A 17915-nucleotide genomic window follows, 5' to 3' on the forward strand; every position below is an offset into this window, starting at 1 on the left:
GTACTGCCCCTCTGACAGTGCGGCGCTCCCTCAGTACTGCCCCTCCGACAGTGCGGCGCTCCCTCAGTACTAAGAACATAAGAAATAGGAGCAGAAGTAGGCCAATCGGCCCCTCGAGCCTGCTCCGCCATTCAATAAGATCATGGCTGATCTGATCCTAACCGCCAATCCACTATCACAGAACCATCTCCTGAATCTAACAGAATTAGACACACGAAATAGGAGCAGGACCAGGCTACACGGCCCCTGGGCCCGCTCCGCTACCCACAGGGCCATGACCGATCCAAACCTAGACTCATGTCCAAATTCCTGCCCGCTCCCCGTAACCCTTAATTCCCTTTACTTCTAGGAAACTGTCTATTTCTGTTTTAAATTTATGTAATGATGTAGCTTCTACAGCTTTTTGGGGCAGCATATTCCATGGAGCTACCACCCTCTGAGTGAAGTAGTTCCTCCTCATCTCAGTTTTGAAAGAGCAGCCCCTTATTCTAAGACTATGCCCCCTAGTTCTAGTTTCACCCATCATCGGGAACATCTTCCCCGCATCCACCCGATCCAACCCCTTCACAATCTTATATGTTTCAATAAGATCGCCTCTCATTCTTCTGAACTCCAATGAGTAGAGTCCCAATCTACTCAACCTCTCCTCATATGTCCATCCCCTCATCCCCGGGATTAACCGAGTGAACCTTCTTTGTACTGACTCGAGAGCAAGTATGTCCTTTCTTAAGTATGGACACCAAAACTGTACGCAGTATTCCAGGTGCGGTCTCACCAATACCTTGTACAACTGAAGCAATACCTCCCTATTTTTATATTCTATCCCCCTAGCAATGAAAGCCAACATTCCATTGGCCTTCTTAATCACTTGCTGCACCTGCATACTAACCTTTTGAGTTTCGTGCACCAGGACCCCCAGATCCCTTTGTACTTCAGTACTTTCCAGTTCCTTGCCATTAAGATAATAACTTGCTCTACGATTTTTCCTGCCAAAGTGCATAACCTCACACTTTCCAGTATTGTATTCCATCTGCCAAATCTCTGCCCACTTACTTAGCCTGTCGATGTCCCCTTGCAGGTTTTTTATGTCCTCCTCACTCACTACTTTCCCTCCCATCTTAGTATCATCTGCAAACTTTGATATGTTACACTCGGTCCCCTCCTCCAAATCGTTAATATAGATTGTAAAGAGTTGGGGACCCAGCACTGACCCCTGCGGAACACCACTAGTTACTGATTGCCAGTCTGAGAATGAACCATTTATCCCAACTCTCTGCCTTCTGTTAGATAGCCAATCCTCTATCCATGCCAGAATATTACCCCCAATCCCGTGATTTTTTATCTTAAGCAATAATCTTTTGTGTGGCACCTTGTCAAATGTCTTTTGGAAGTCTAAATACACTACGTCCACTGGTTCCCCTTTATCCACCCTATACGTTACTTCCTCAAAGAACTCCAGCAAATTTGTCAAACATGACTTCCCCTTCATAAAACCATGCTGACTTTGTCCTATTAAATTATGATTATCCAAATGTCCTGTTACTGTCTCCTTAATAATGGACTCCAAAATTTTACCTACCACAGATGTTAGGCTAACCGGTCTATAGTTTCCAGCCTTCTGTCCACTGCCCTTTTTAAATAAGGGTGTTACATTAGCAGTTTTCCAGTCTGCCGGGACCTTTGCCGAGTCCAGGGAGTTTTGGAAAATTATTACCAATGCATCCACAATCCCTACCGCCACTTCCCTCAAGACCCTAGGATGTAAGCCATCAGGTCCAGGTGATTTATTCGCCTTGAGTCCCATTATTTTACCGAGTACCATATCCTTAGTGATTTTGATCGTGTTTAGCTCCTCCCCCCCCTTTAGCCCCCTGTTTGTCCAGTGTTGGGATATTCTTAGTGTCTTCTACTGTAAAGACTGATGTAAAATATTCATTCAGTGTTTTTGCCATCTCCATATTTCCCGGTCTCATCCTCTAAGGGACCAACATTTACTTTAGCCACCCTTTTTCTTTTTATATAACTATAAAAACTCTTACTATCTGTTTTTATATTTTTTGCTAATTTACTTTCATAATCTATCATCCCTTTCTTAATCAATCTTTTTGTTATTTTTTGCTGTCTTTTAAAGTTTCCCCAATCCTCTATCCTCCCACTAGATTTGGCTACCTTATATGCCCTTGATTTTAGTCGAATACTATCCTTAATTTCTTTACTTAGCCACGGATGGCTGTCTTTTCTTTTACACCCTTTTCTTCTCAGTGGAATATATTTTTTTTGGAAGTTGTAAAATAACTCCTTAAATGTACACCACTGATCATGTATCGTCTTACCCTTTAATCTATTTTCCCAATCCACTCTACTCAATTCCGCTCTCATACCTTCATAGTCTCCTTTATTCAAGCTTAGCACGCTTGTTTGAGATCCAACCTTCTCACCCTCTAATTGAATATGGAATTCAACCAGTACTGCACTGGGAGTGTCGGCCTGGACTATGAGGCTCAAGTCTCTGGAGTGGGACTCGAACCCACGACCTTCTGACTCTAAGGCAAGTGTATTACCAACAGAGCCACGGCGGACAGCTGTTCAATCCCAGGTGAGCCTGCTAGCAACACAGCACCGCCTGTGAAAAGGAGAGCTGCAGGAATATCTGGAACAGGCACTCTTGAGGTCGTTTCGTACGACCCCATTCAAAGATGACAACATTGAGTCGGGCGGGTGACCATGGACAACCTTGTATCACTCCTCTTCCGAGGGAGAAAGAATCAGTGATCTCCCTACCCTCACACGGACCATGGGAGTCGCGACCTGCCCAGACCAGCTCGTTCCTTAATCTGGGTCTCCAGGACGGTTTGGTATACCCCTCGCAAACAACCCGAAGAACCTCCGTAAGCCCATTCCACCCCAGCGAGTCGTTCTCGGTCCCATGAGGATGCCCCTTTCTTGTGGACAGGAATCATGACCGCACACCGGGGCACCGTGTTTCCCTGCATTGCAGTCAGGCTGGGTCCCAGCACTGCCTACCCCTCCCACCACCTCTCACCCCGCCCCACCCCAGCCTTGCATTGAGGAGCTTTCAGGAACTTGGTGTGAGTACCAGCCATAAACCCGGTGCCCTCCCATTAGCAGAGCGGCAGAGTCTGAGTCCACGTCCGCCCAACAAAGTAGCTTCCACCTTGAACAGCACCTTCCATTGTTTCCCCCCTCCCTATCTCTGTGCAGATGGATCCTTGTTGCCAACTCAGTCAAAGCCATGGAGGACACTAGGCTTGTCGGTCATTGCCACCAGGCCAGCAGGTCCCCTTTGGCCACAACCGATGACAGAAAACTGACTCGGGGCTCCTTCTTTGAGTGTGCATTTTCATGGTTAAACGCAGCCCGCTGGTCCCATTCCGCGACCACCGTAATGCCCTCCGTCATCGTTCACTGGGGCAGAAGCTCTCAACTGCTCCGGAGAGGCTCCAGGTGGCAACTTAAAGAACCTTGTTCACCTGACATCTTCCCTTTGCAATCTTCTTCTTAGGCAGAACCGAGGATGACTTGCTTCCACATTAAAAACGAGTTCTCAGGTGACTGATGAGTCCAATGCGGGACCTGCAGTCTCTGTCACAGGTGGGGCAGACGGTGGTTGAAGGGGCGGGTGGGTGGGGTGCTTGGGTTGACGTGCGCTGCCTGCGCTTGGCTTCTGCTTGCTCCCGGCGAAGAGACTCGAGGTGTTCGGCGCCTTCCCGGATGCTTCTCCTCCACTTTGTGCGGTCTTGGGCCAGGGATCCCCAGGTGTCGGTGGGGATGTTGCACTTTTTCAAGGAGGCTTTGAAGGTGTGCCTGAAGCGTTTCCTCTGCCCACCTGGGGCTCTCTTGCCGTGTCGGAGCTCCGCGTAGAGCGCTTGTTTTGGGAGTCTCGTATCAGGCATACCCGCCCTGCTGTATGCCTCAGAGACATGGGCCATGTACAGCAGGCACCTCAAAGCACTGGAGAGGTACCACCAACGCTGCCTCCGCAAGATCCTGCAAATCCATTGGCAGGATAGGCGCACCAACGTCGACGTTCTCGCTCAGGCCAACATCCCCAGCATCGAAGCTTTGACCACGCTCGATCAGCTCCGATGGACGGGTCACATCGTCCGTGTGCATTTGCAATGCAGGAGGATGGAGTGGGTGATGTGCCTCAATAATTCCGAGACTCGAAGTTAGCCGAACAAAAACAAGGCTTTTATTAACTTAGAAAGTAACACGTGAGAGAGAGAGATGTCTTCCTTCTGGAGACTGAGGCCAGACTGAAGCTAGCTTACAAACGGGGCCAGGTATGGGCGGAGCCCTACACACAGCACATTCCAGTATACAATACAGCACATTCCAGTACACAATACAATGAGGTCTGGGGGAAGGGAAATGACACTGAAACCGATCTCAGTCACAGGCAGTGGTGAATGGAATATTTCATCACAGTGGGCGAGCGCGAGGAGGACAAGTATGGAATAACAACTCACTGGAGACTTTGACCAGGGTGGTCTCGGTGCTGAGGTTGGGGGTCAAGACTGGAGGGGAGACTCTCGAACAGGGAGTGGGGTGGGCGGGGGGAGTGCGGTGCAGGGAGAGATGGAGCAGAGTTTAGAGGTAACGTTGCACTCGAAGATCTTGGGGGCGGAAAGGGAGGTGGGCAATCCCTAGATCTATTAATGAGTGTGTTTGCCCAGTTAAAGTTTTTGACAGCGCACACCTTGACCTCCATTCCCAATGATCAGAGACAAGCCCCTGGTCCCCTTTTGTAGCTGCTCCCATGGGCTCATCAATTACTATGGTAACTATGCAACCTCAGCTATTGGTCACTGAGCGTTCCGCACCTTTCCAGCAGGGTAAGGACATGATCTGTTCTTTAGATTGGAAAAGCCCGATCTCGGGCTTTTTCCCAGCCCACGAAGCTAGCATTCCAAGTGGAGGAGGAGTGATTGTACCTTGGAGGGGATCCATTATCTCTGAGGCAGGACTTGGCTAACATCCAGGCTTGGGCTGGCAAGTGGCAGATAACTTTTGCGCCACACAAGTGCCAGGCAATAACCATCTCGAACAAGGAGCTAGCCCAGCCATCTCCCTTCAATGGTAACACCATTGCCAAGTCAACAACAACTTGCATTTATACAGCGCCTTTAACATAGTAAAACGTCCCAAGGCGCTTTATCAGACAAGAGATATTAGGATAGGTAGATTTTAAGGAGCATCTTAAAGGAGGAGAGAGAGGCGGAGAGGTTTAGGGAGGGAATTCCAGAGCTTAGGGCCCCAGGCAGCTGAAGGCACGGCCGCCAATGGCGGAGTGATTAAAATCGGGGATGCACAAGAGGCCGGAATTGCAGGGGCGCAAAGATCTCGGGGTTGTGGGGCTGGAGGAGGTTACAGAGATAGGGAGGGGGGAGGGGGTTGTGAGCCATGGAGGGATTTGAAAGCAAGGATGAGAATTTTAAAATCTAGGTGTTGCCGGAGCGGGAGCCAATGTAGGTCAGCGAGCACAGGGGGTGATGGATGAACGGGACCTGGTTCGTGTTAAGATACGGGGCAGCAGAGTTTTGGATGTCAGAGGAGCAGTACTGAGGGAGCGCCGCATTGTCAAAGGGGCAGTACTGAGGGAGCGCCGCACTGTCGGAGGGGTGGTACTGAGGGAGCGCTGCACTGACTGAGGGAGCGCTGCACTGTCGGAGGGACGGTACTGAGGGAGCGCCGCATTGTCAAAGGGGCAGTGCTGAGGGAGTGCCACACTGTCGGAGGGACGGTACTGAGGGAGCGCCGCATTGTAGGAGGGGCCGTCTTTCGGATGAGACGTTAAACCGCGTTCCCGTCTGCCGTCTCAGGTGAACATAAAAGATCCCACGGCCACTATTGGAAGAAGAGCAGGGGGAGTTCTCCTCGGTGTCCTGGGGCATATATTTATCCCTCAACCAACATTCCTAAAAACAGATGATCCGGTCTGTCACATTGCTGCTGGTGGGAGCTTGCTGTGCGCACATTGGCTGCCGAGTTTCCTACATTACAACAGTGACTACACTTCAAAAAATACTTCATTGACTGTAAAGCGCTTTGGGGCGCCCTGAGATGGTGAAAGGCGCTATAGAAATGCAAGTCTTTCTTTACTAATAAACAAAGCAAGTAATAAACAGACACCATTGAACTGCCCACACCTTATTAAATATGAACGGTTCATTTGAATGAACAGCTCGGGATGGTTTTAAAAACACTTACAAACATAGACATGTATTATAAGCTTGAGTGAAGCTGGGATCCTTTAAGACAGGAAATACACAAAAGTCATTTGATACACAGTGAGTTCGAAAAGGGAGATTTGGATGCAAAGCGGCAGGACACGGGTTTGATAAGCCGATGGCAGCTTTCTGCGCTGTAAGTGCAACGATTCTATTCGGATACGGTCAGCTGCACGTTGGAAATAATTGCCAATATGGGCGTCTCAGCGCTCTGGTGCCGTTGCAACCCCCATCCAGCACTTCAACATGGCTCCCCTGTCCAGGGACCCTCTTGCACTCCTAGAACTTGCAATCCTGGAACTCCCTCCCGAACAGCACTGTGGGAGCACCTTCACCACATGGACTGCAGCGGTTCAAGAAGGCGGCTCACCACCACCTTCTCGAGGGCAATTAGGGAGGGGCCAGTAAATGCCCACATCCCATAACGAATTAAAAAAGAGAAAGATTGTTGTCTGACAGATGCTCTTGTCTCTCAACTCTCCATCATGGCCTCTCTTCCCCCCCCCCCACCACATCCTTCTTCCTCCTCACTGTGTTACAATCGAGACTCCTTGTACCGTCTCCCAATCTTCACTTGTTCTTTCCCAGTGTCTTGATTGACCAGGATGATACCAGAACTGAGAGATTCTACCCATCAGGAAAGATTGAACAGGCCGGGGCTCTTTTCTCTAGAAAAGAGAAGGCTGAGGGGTGACCTGATAGAGGTCTTGAAGATTATGAAGGGCTTCGATAGGGTAGACGTAGAGAAGATGTTTCCACTTGTGGGGGAGACCAGAACTAGGGCCCATCAATATAAGATAGTCACTAATAAATCCAATAGGAATTCATGAGAAACTTCGTTGCCCAGAGAGTGGTGAGAATGTGGAACTCGCTACCACAGGGAGTGGTTGAGGCGAATAGTATAGATGCATTTAAGGGGACGCTCGATAAACACATGAGGGAGAAAGGAATAGAAGGATAATATGATAGGGTGAGATGAAGAGGGGTGGGAGGAGGCTGGTGTGGAGCATAAACACCGGCACGGACCAGTTGGGCCGAATGGCCTGTTTCTGTGCTGTAAATAGTACGTAATATGCAATGCACCAAATCTGGGGCCCATCCTGCTCTGGGTAGTGTAGAGAGCCCTGCGACTCGCTAAGTATACAGGAGAATAATCAACAACAAAAAAAATCACACGCTGTCAAGACATCGCACACGAAACGACCAGCAGTGTGCTGGCCAGCCCTTCTAGTTTTATTCATGCTTTGTGGGGGGGTTCGAAGCCGTGCTTTCACGAGGCTCTAATGGGTTAATAGTTCTCCCGGAGGTCGAACTCGGGCATGCTCCTCGCCCTGCGTGCTACCATCAGACCCGGACCCGCCTCCTGGACACTCTCCCCGTGGAGAAAAGGGTTAATCCTCAGCCGGGACTTTCGGGTGAGGAATGAGAGGCTGTTCCCCCGCTTGCTCTCCAGCTGGTGCCTGATGACCCTCTGCGCCTCCTCCTCCTCCTCCCGCTCAATGAAGTCCAGCACGATCGAGCAGAATATCCGTGGAACCTCGTGGACCTCAGGATCAAACTCCTGGACCAGCTTCCGAAACCTGAAAGACAAAGAAACAAAACACGAATAAATCTCCTTAACGCCTGCCCCGGCACCTTTACTCTGTATCTAACCCGTGCTGTACCTGCCCTGGGAGTGTTTGATGGGACAGTGCAGAGGGAGCTTTACTCTGTATCTAACCCGTGCTGTACCTGCGCTGGGAGTGTTTGATGGGACAGTGTCGAGGGAGCTTTACTCTGTATCTAACCCATGCTGTACCTGCCCTGGGAGTGTTTGATAGGACAGTGTAGAGGGAGCTTTACTCTGTACCTAACCCGTGCTGTACCTGCCCTGAGAATGTTTGATGGGACAGCGTAGAGAGAGCTTTACTCTGTATCTAACCCGTGCTGTACCAGCCCTGGGAGTGTTTGACGGGACAGTGTAGAGCGAGCTTTACTCTGTATTTATTTAAATGTCAAACACTCCCCCAATTTAATTGGTCATTCATCTCATCCTGTTTGTGGGATCTTGCTGCGTGCAAATTGGCTGCCGCGTTTCCTACATCACAGCAGTGACTACATTTCAAAAAAAATGTATTTAGTTAACTGTAAAGCAGGTTGGGATATCTTGAGGTCATGAAAGGCGCTATATAAATGCAAATTCTTTCTTTCTCTCCCAGACATAGTATCAGACAATCCCTTCCTTCTCTCCTCACTAAATGCTCATAGACCATTCGACCACGGAGAGCTTTAGTGGCAAAACAGATGCTGACCTCACCTGACTCCAACACTGTTGCATTTGGATTGGAACCTCATAATTCAACCTTTTATCATAGAATCATAGCAAGTTACAGCACAGAAGGAGGCCATTCGGCCCATCTTGTCCGTGCCGGCTGACAAAGAGCGATCCAGCCTAATCCCACTTTGCCGCTCTTGGTCCGTAGCCCTGTAGGTTACGGCACTTCAAGTGCATATCCAAGTACATTTTACTTTTCTCATTACATTGTTAAAATGCCCCAAACTGCTTCACGTGATGTGCCTCTGTCTGAAGCTCTTGACAAGCCAGAGAACGTGAGTTCAAATCCCACCACGGCAGTTTGGGGGCGAATTTGGCTGCCTTTGCGCCTTCCGTTAGCGCCCCCGGGGACGCTAGTGGGGCGCAAATGGCTTTGCGACCGGGCGCGGCGCTGACATCGACTCCCACCATATCCGGCGGGGGTTTTACAGCGATGCGCCCCGACCTCCTTCGCCCGGAGATTGTGATGTCATCGCCCCGGTAGCGCCCCAGACCCGAAATTGACTTGCGCCCCCTGCAGCAGCGCCGGTCGGAAACACTAACAGCTGCAGGAGGCGTGCACCGGGCGGCCGACCAGCCACTTCGGTGGGGGGGCGATGATTGAAGGCGAGGCGTCTGAGGTAAGTGGAAAAAACTTACCTTTCTTGTTCCAGTTTTTTTCCGCGGCTTCCTGCCCCGCGATCGATCAGCCCGGTGCTCTGCTTGAGCGGCGGGCTGATTGCGCAGGATCGCGGCCGCCTTGGTGGTCCAGGCGGGTACTTTTTCCATTGCAGAGCCTGCAGCGATGGCCTTTCCCTTTAAGGGAGAGGAGGAGCCTTTGAACGCGGCGGCGCCGCACGGCCCAGTGTGCAGCGCTCCTGAAGCCTCCGCCCCACCTGCTGACGATTGCGCTAAGTCATTTGCTCCACATCCTTCTTGGAGCGCAAACGGCAAATTTTTCAAAAGTTTGAAACCGTGGCGCCAACTTTTTCAAATTTAGCGCCCCCTTTGAATTTCACTCCAAATTAACCTTCAGTTAAAGTGAGCGCGAAGCTTTCGGATTGTCGTAAAAACCCGACTGGTTCACTGAGGTCCCTTCAGGGAAGGAGACCGGTCTGGGCCTATCTGTGACTCCCGTCCCACACCAACATGGTCGACTCCTAGCTGCCCCTCTGACGTGGCCCAGTGAGCCACCAGGTCGTATTGAAACCACTACACCGCAGTTCAAGAGGAGGACCCACCGCCACCTTCTCAGGGCAATTCGTTTATCTCCGTCACTCAGATCGGTTTACAGAGCTGGGTGTGTTTACTGTCGAACGGCGCAGACTCCGAGGCGACCCGAGAGAGGTTTTGTAAAATCATGGAAGGGTTGGATGGCATGCCTATCGACAGATTATTCCAGTTTGACAGATCGCCGAGGACCAGGGGACACGGGTTCAAACTGCGCAAGAGTGGGAATAGACTGGATGTCGGGTGGTTCTACTTCCCCCAGAGAGCAGTGAGCCTCTGAGATGCGATGCCGGCTGGTGCGGTGGATGCTGACTCTCTTCAAGAGGGAGCTGGACCGGTTCCTGACTGGGGCAGAGATCGCATCATAGAGACGGTAAGTACTTAAGAATTACATCGAACAAACAGCACAGAAACAGACCACTCGGCCCCACCAGTCCATGCCGGCGTTTATGCTCCACTCGAGCCTCCTCCCGTCTTTCCTCATCTAAATCTATCAGCATAATCAGGATGATATAGACGGGTTGGTCAGATGGGCGGAACAGTGGCAAATGGAATTTAACCCTGAAAAGTGTGAGGTGATGCATTTTGGAGGGACTAACAAGGCAAGGGAATACACAATGAATGGTAAGACCCTAGGTAAGACAGAGGATCAGAGGGACCTTGGTGTGCATGTACATAGATCCCTGAAGGCAGCAGAACAGGTGGATAAGGTGGTTAAAAAGGCATATGGGATACTTGCCTTCATTAGCCAAGGCATAGAATATAAGAGCAGGGAGGTTATGATGGAGCTGTACAAAACGCTAGTTAGGCCACAGCTGGAATACTGTGTGCAGTTCTGGTCGCCACACTATAGGAAGAATGTGATTGCATTGGAGAGGGTGCAGAGGAGATTCACCAGGATGTTACCTGGGCTGGAGCGCTTCAGCTATGAAGAAAGACTGGACAGGCTGGGGTTGTTTTCCTTGGAGCAGAGAAGGCTGAGGGGGGACCTGATTGAGGTGTACAAAATTATGAGGGGCATAGATAGAGTAGATAGAAAGGAACTTTTCCCCTTAGTAGAGGGGTCAATAACCAGGGGGCATAGTTTCAAGGTAAGGGGCAGGAGGTTTAGAGGGGATTTGAGGAAGAACATTTTCACCCAGAGGGTGGTTGGAATCTGGAACTCACTGCCTGAAAGGGTGGTAGAGGCAGGAACCCTCACAACATTCAAGAAGCATTTGGATGAGCAGTTGAAATGCCATAGCATACAAGGCTACGGACCAAATGCTGGAAAATGGGATTAGATTAGACAGGGCCTGATGGCCGGCGTGGACGCGATGGGCCGAAGGGCCTCTTTCTGTGCTGTATAACTCTATGGCCTAGAAATTCGGTGGGCTGCGCCACCAGTTAGCGCCTAAAGAGGGCACTCAGTGGCTTTAGCGCCACTGGCCGCGCCTCCTGCGATATTTAGCTGGGGCGCTAATGGCGGCGTTAGCCTGTTGCGCTGCGCCGCCACCGATGACGTCATCGATGTGCGCAGCGCCCCGCTACTGCCCCGATCTCGATATTCGGTAGCGCCCGCCTCTGTAGCGCCGTTCACAAATCGCGCCCGGTTCACAGGGCCTACCTGTGGCGGCAGTGGCGCAAATTAAGGTGGAGGTGCGGGGCGGCCGTTTTTTCGGCAGCCGCCTGCCAGCACCTCCGTCCCCGGCCTCCTGATCTCCCCCCGCGGCAGTGCCGGCTGTTTTCCGAGAGCCCGGCACTTCTCCTCGGTGCCGGGCTCTTTTGCCGGCACTCGCGATCTCTGATCGCGCTGGTGCAGGCCCCTCCCCCTTAAGAATGGGAGGAAGGCCTGCAGTACCGCAGCACGTCGTGCCGCAGCGTGTGGCACTGCGGCACGTTGCGCTGCGATATTCAGTTTCAGCGCCCCAAGAGGGACGCGGAGCGCCTCGAGCCTCGCCCCGTGTCCCTCTTGGGGCGTTCAAGCTGAATTTCCGGCGGTCGCAACTGCTCCGATCGCTGCGCTAATTCCGGCGCCCAGGCGAGCTTGGCGCCCCGTTTGCGTCTCCAGCGAGTTTCTCCCCCTATGACTCTATGACTCATAACCCTCTATTCCCTTCTCCCTCATATGCTTGTTGACGTAAGAAAACTACTAAGCACTTGGTTTGAGTATAAAACAAGGCTTTAATCAACTGTTTCACAACCATGAGTTCTAGTTACAATCACTAGTTCCTGGTTACAGAAACATCCTGAGCAAGCTGGGCCCACGCCCGAGTATTTATACTTTCCCTGGACGGCGCCACCAGCTGGCCGCCCAGTGTTATCTCATGAGTCATTTCTACATGAATGGTAAGATTCATGACATTTGTCTAGCTTCCCCTTAAATGCATCTCTGCTAATCCTCTCAACCACTCCCAGTGGTTGCGAGTTCCACATTCTAATGTAGAAACATAGAGAAATAGGAGCAGGAGTCGGCCATTCGGCCCTTCGAGCCTGCTCCGCCATTCAATATGATCATGGCTGATCCTCTATCTCAATACCGTATTCCCGCTCTCTCCCCATACCCCTTGATGCCTTTTGTGTCTAGAAATCTATCTATCAACTTCTTAAATATATTCAGTGACTTGGCCTCCACAGCCTCCTGTGGTAGAGAATTCCATATGTTCACCACCCTCTGAGTGAAGAAATTTCTCCTCACCTCAGTCCTAAATGTCCTACCCGGTATCCTGAGACTGTGACCCCTCGTTCTGGGCCGCCCCCCCACCACAGTCAGAGGAAACATCCTCCCTGCATCCAGTCTGTCTAGCCCTGTCAGAATTTTATACCTTTCCACGAGATCCCCTCTCATTCTTCTAAACTCTAGTGAATTCTCACCACTCTCTGGGCAAAAAAGTTTCTCCTGAATTCCCTCTTGGATTTCTTGGTGATTATCGTATATTGATGGCCTCTAGTTTTGCTCTTCCCTCACTTTGCGTCTACTCTATCAAAACCTTTCATAATTTTAAAGAGTCTTTAAGGTAAGTAGTCTTCATAGATAACTCTGGGTCCGTGTGATCTCCTGGACTGGTTTCGCTCGCCTGAGCGGATCGCATGGGGGAATTTCCCAGATTATTTTTTTCCCTTATTGGCCCTGGGGCTTGTTCTCTGTTTCTTTTGCCTCTCCCCAGGAGGATTACGTGGGCCAGGGGGAGGCTAGGAAGTGTCTAGTCGTGCTGCTCCAGCCATCACGAGTGTGGGGCAGGCTTGATGGAGCAGCGGGTCTTTTCCTGCCCGTCCATTTCGTAACCAGGAGTCTATGTGAACAGACTCGAGGGGCTGAATGGCCTCCTCCTGTCACTATGAGAGGTGATCTTATTGAAACATATCAGATACTGAGGGGGCTCGACAAGGTAGATGCAGAGAGGATGTTTCCCCTCGTGGGGAAATCGAACTCGGGGGCATAGTTTCAGAATAAAGGGTCGCCCTTTTAGAACTGAGATGAGGAGGAATTTCTTCTCTCAGAGGGTCGTAAATCTGTGGAATTCTCTGCCCCAGAGAGCCGTGGAGGCTGGGTCATTAAATACATTTAAGGTGGAGATAGACAGATTTTTACAAGATAAGGGAGTGAAGGGTTATGGGGAGCGGGCAGGGAAGTGGCTTTGAGCCCCCATTATCTTATTGAATGGCGGAGCAGGCTCGAGGGGCCAAGTGGCCTATTCCTGCTCCTATTTCTGATGTTCTTATGTTCCTAAATGCCAGCCTTGCCGGCGACGCCCACAGCCCCAAAATGACTTATAAAATCCTAGAATCTTACAGCACAGAAGGAGGCCATTCGGCCCGTCGTGCCCGTGCCAGCTCTTAGAAAGAGCGGGTGTGCTCAGTCCCCCACCCCCCCCTGCTGTTTGTCCCTAACCCTGTGAGTGCCTCATCCTCCAGAACCCGTCCATCTCCCTCTGAAAATCATTGATGGAATCAGCTTCCACCACCTTCACAGGTGGAGCGTTCCCAATTCCCACAACTCTCCGAGTGAAAACATTTCTCCTCCCCTCCCCTCGGATCTTTCCCCAATGATTCTGAATCCGTGACCTCTGGTTATTGACCCACTCGCCCGAGGGAATAGTTTTTCTCTGTCTACTCTATCGAAACCTCTCACCATCCTGTAAACCTCGATCAGGTCATCTCTTCACCTTCTCTGTTCCAAGGAGAACAGTCCCAACTTCTCCAACCTCTCCCCATAACTGAAGTCACCCGTCCCTGGTAACGTCCTGCTAAACCTCCTCTGTCCCCTTTCTAAGGCCTTTCCATCTTTCCTGAAGTGTGGGGCCCAGTATTGTCCACAATACTCCAGCTGAGGCCCAACCAGCGATTGATAAAGTTCGAGCCTGATCTCTGTGCTTTTATATTCGATTCCTCTGTTTATAAAACCCAAGTAACCCCGATGCTGTTTTAAACCACCTTGCCCCGCCACCTTTAAGGATTTGTGTAAATGGACACCGAGGTCTCTCTGCTCATCTACACTTTGCAGAATTGAAGTAAGAAAGACGAGGAGATGCAACACATGCCCTTTTACCTCCTCCCTTCCCACCGTCCAGGGCCTCAAACACTCCTTCCAGGTGAAACAGCGATTTACTTGTACTTCTTGCAATCTAGTATACTGTATTCGCTGCTCACGATGCGGTCTCCTCTACATTGGGGAGACCAAACGCAGATTGGGCGACCGCTTTGCAGAACACCTCCGGTCAGTCCATAAAGGTGACCCCGAGCTTCCCGGTCGCCTGTCACTTTAATTCTCCGCTCTCCGCTCCCACTCTGACCTCTCTGTCCTTGGCCTCTTACACTGTTTCAACGAAGCTCAACGTAAGCTCGAGGAACAGCACCTCATCTTTCGATTAGGCACTTTACAGCCTTCTGGACTCAACATTGTGTTCGATAATTTCAGATCATAACCTCTGCCCCTATTTTTCAGACAGCAGCTGTCGATCACTCTGCCGTTGCCATTTACACCTCCTCTAGACCCATCTTTTGTTTCCTTACTTGTCCCACTACCATCTCCTTTTGCCTCGCACCATCATCCCTTTTGTCTTTTAATCTCTCCTGCCTTCCAGCCTATCACAGACCTTCCCTTTTGTTCTTTCCTCCCCTCCCCCCTTTCCCTGCCCCTGCACTTGCTTAAAAACCTGTTCCATCGCCAACTTTTTCAGTGCTGACGAAAGGTCATCGACCTGAAACAATGGCCCAGAAATTAGGTTCGGGGGCTTGCCGCGCGTGCAAGCCCCCGATGTGCACTTACCCAGCGCTCCAACAGCTGAAGCCTGGGCCTGCTTGGAATTCCTGTCACTGGCCCGGTTCAGCTGTCAGCGCGATGTGTTTACCTGATCCAGCGGCGTAGTTAGTGCGATGTGCCGGCTGGGATCAGGTGAGCACTGTGCAGCCAATCAGGGGAGGGGAAACTTCATTCATGAGTTTGATAGTAAGAGCTGTCAAACTCATGAAAAGTACGGGCGCCCAAAACACTTACTTAAACTTTAAATAAATTTTTTTAAAACATCCACTAATTAAATCTATATATATAAAGCGGCTCTTCTGTCTGTCTGTCTGTCTGTCTGTCTGTCCGCCTGGTCTCGATGCGTTTGGAAGTTACAGAGCGTACCGACGCGCGCATCGCCTCAAAAGAAAGCTTGCGATTCCGGACCGGTCATCGGCCTATTTACGTTTCGGCCGGACAAAAATCCCGCCCGCGGTATCCCAAAAACGTTCAGCGTTCCGCTCATTAGCATCTCATTAGCGACCGTGTGACGTCGAGGTCTTCCTACAGTTGAGTGTCGAGTGACTCGACGATTGACCAATCCTACGCTTCGGTGACCTGACCGGTCGACCAATCGTGTGCGTGTGTGGGCGGGCCTTATCCTTCTGAACCGAGGTGAGTGGCCGCCATCTTGATTTTCCACAATTTTTTCCCCCCACACTTTCTGTGTGTTAGGGAACTAAGGTAAATATTTGAATTATGTGTTAGGGAATTAATTAACAATTTATTTCAGTTTTATATTGTGTTTAGCAACCCCCCCTCCCCCCTCCTCACCCTCGCGCAGGGGGACTTGGTGCTGGTCTCCAGGCCCGCTGCAGGCACCTGAAGCTCCAAAAATTTCTCTATCTCTCTCTCTTCCCTCTCTCTCTCTCCTTCTCCTCTTCCCTCTCTCTCCTTCTCCTCTTCCCTCTCTCTCCTTCTCCTCTTCCCTCTCTACTTCCCCTCTCAGGTTTGACGGTGTCGGGGCCCGAAGTGAGCCGCTCTAACGGCCGCCAGCCCGCGGGGTTTCCCTGCCTACTCCCCGCGGGCCGCCTCGCGCCGCTGGCACTGACCGCGCATGCGCCGCCGCCCGCGAGAGCCCGCTCTGGCTTTTTTTAAAACGGCAACCACGCATGCGCACGGCCGTTGCGCAGCCGCCTTGACGCCGGCACGCATGCGCACGGCCCCCGTGACGCCAGCACACAGCCTCGTGAGATCGGGGGGGGGGGGGGACAGCCTCGTGAGATCGGGGGGGGGGGGGGGGGGACAGCCTCGTGAGATCGGGGGGGGGGGGGGGACAGCCTCGTGAGATCGGGGGGGGGGGACAGCCTCGTGAGATCGGGGGGGACAGCCTCGTGAGATCGGGGGGGGGGGGACAGCCTCGTGAGATCGGGGGGGGGGGACAGCCTCGTGAGATCGGGGGGGGGGGACAGCCTCGTGAGATCGGGGGGGGGGGGGACAGCCTCGTGAGATCGGGGGGGGGGGACAGCCTCGTGAGATCGGGGGGGGGGGGGACAGCCTCGTGAGATCGGGGGGGGGGACAGCCTCGTGAGATCGGGGGGGGGGGGGGACAGCCTCGTGAGATCGGGGGGGGGGGGGACAGCCTCGTGAGATCGGGGGGGGGGGGGGACAGCCTCGTGAGATCGGGGGGGGGGGGGACAGCCTCGTGAGATCGGGGGGGGGGGACAGCCTCGTGAGATCGGGGGGGGGACAGCCTCGTGAGATCGGGGGGGGGGGGGACAGCCTCGTGAGATCGGGGGGGGGGGACAGCCTCGTGAGATCGGGGGGGGGGGACAGCCTCGTGAGATCGGGGGGGGGGGACAGCCTCGTGAGATCGGGGGGGGGGGACAGCCTCGTGAGATCGGGGGGGGGGGGACAGCCTCGTGAGATCGGGGGGGGGGGGACAGCCTCGTGAGATCGGGGGGGGGGGGGGACAGCCTCGTGAGATCGGGGGGGGGGGGACAGCCTCGTGAGATCGAGGGGGGGGGGGGGACAGCCTCGTGAGATCGGGGGGGGGGGACAGCCTCGTGAGATCGGGGGGGGGGGGGGACAGCCTCGTGAGATCGGGGGGGGGGGACAGCCTCGTGAGATCGGGGGGGGGGGGACAGCCTCGTGAGATCGGGGGGGGGGGAGAGCCTCGTGAGATCGGGGGGGGGGGGAGCTGAGATCGGGGGGGGAGCCTCGTGAGATCGGGGGGGGGGGAGAGCCTCGTGAGATCGGGGGGGGGGGGAGAGCCTCGTGAGATCGGGGGGGGGGAGAGCCTCGTGAGATCGGGGGGGGGGGAGAGCCTCGTGAGATCGGGGGGGGGGGGAGAGCCTCGTGAGATCGGGGGGGGGGGGGGAGAGCCTCGTGAATCGCGGGGGGGGAGAGAGCCTCGGGAAATGGCGGGGGGGGAGAGCCTCGGGAATGGCGGGGGGGGAGAGCCTCGGAAATCGCGGGGGGAGAGCCTCGGAATGGCGGGGGGGGAGAGCCTCGGAATGGCGGGGGAGGGCCTCGGGAATGGCGGGGGGGAGAGCCTCGGGAAATGGCGGGGGGGAGAGCCTCGGAAATGGCGGGGGGGAGAGCGGAATGGCGGGGGGGAGAGCCTCGGGAAATGGCGGGGGGAGCCTCGGAAATGGCGGGGGGAGAGCTCGGGAAAGGCGGGGGGAGAGCCTCGGAAATGGCGGGGGGGGAGAGCCTCGGGAAATGGCGGGGGGGAGAGCCTCGGGAAATGGCGGGGGGGGAGAGCCTCGGGAAATGGCGGGGGGAGAGCCTCGGGAAATGGCGGGGGGGAGAGCCTCGGGAAATTGGCGGGGGGGAGAGCCTCGGAAATGGCGGGGGGGGAGAGCCTCGGGAAATCGCGGGGAGAGAGCCTCGGGAAATGGCGGGGGGGAGAGCCTCGGGAAATCGCGGGGGAGGG

General features: G+C 53.3%; 1 protein-coding gene across 1 annotated transcript in view; it reads right to left on the minus strand.

The window, feature by feature from the left end:
- Positions 1–4199: 4199 nt before the first annotated feature.
- Positions 4200–17915, minus strand: part of LOC147092824 (protein RD3-like) — a 26754-nt gene continuing 13038 nt past the window's right edge. The window contains exon 3 of the mRNA XM_085976075.1: positions 4200–7831. Coding sequence (XP_085832201.1) covers positions 7540–7831 — 292 coding nt within the window. The 3' untranslated portion in view covers positions 4200–7539. The remainder of the gene's footprint in view (positions 7832–17915) is intronic.

Source organism: Somniosus microcephalus, unplaced genomic scaffold (genome assembly GCF_052327205.1).
Source record: "Somniosus microcephalus isolate GS21.2 unplaced genomic scaffold, FLI_Smic_1.0 unresolved_chr2, whole genome shotgun sequence".
NCBI lineage: Eukaryota > Metazoa > Chordata > Chondrichthyes > Squaliformes > Somniosidae > Somniosus > Somniosus microcephalus.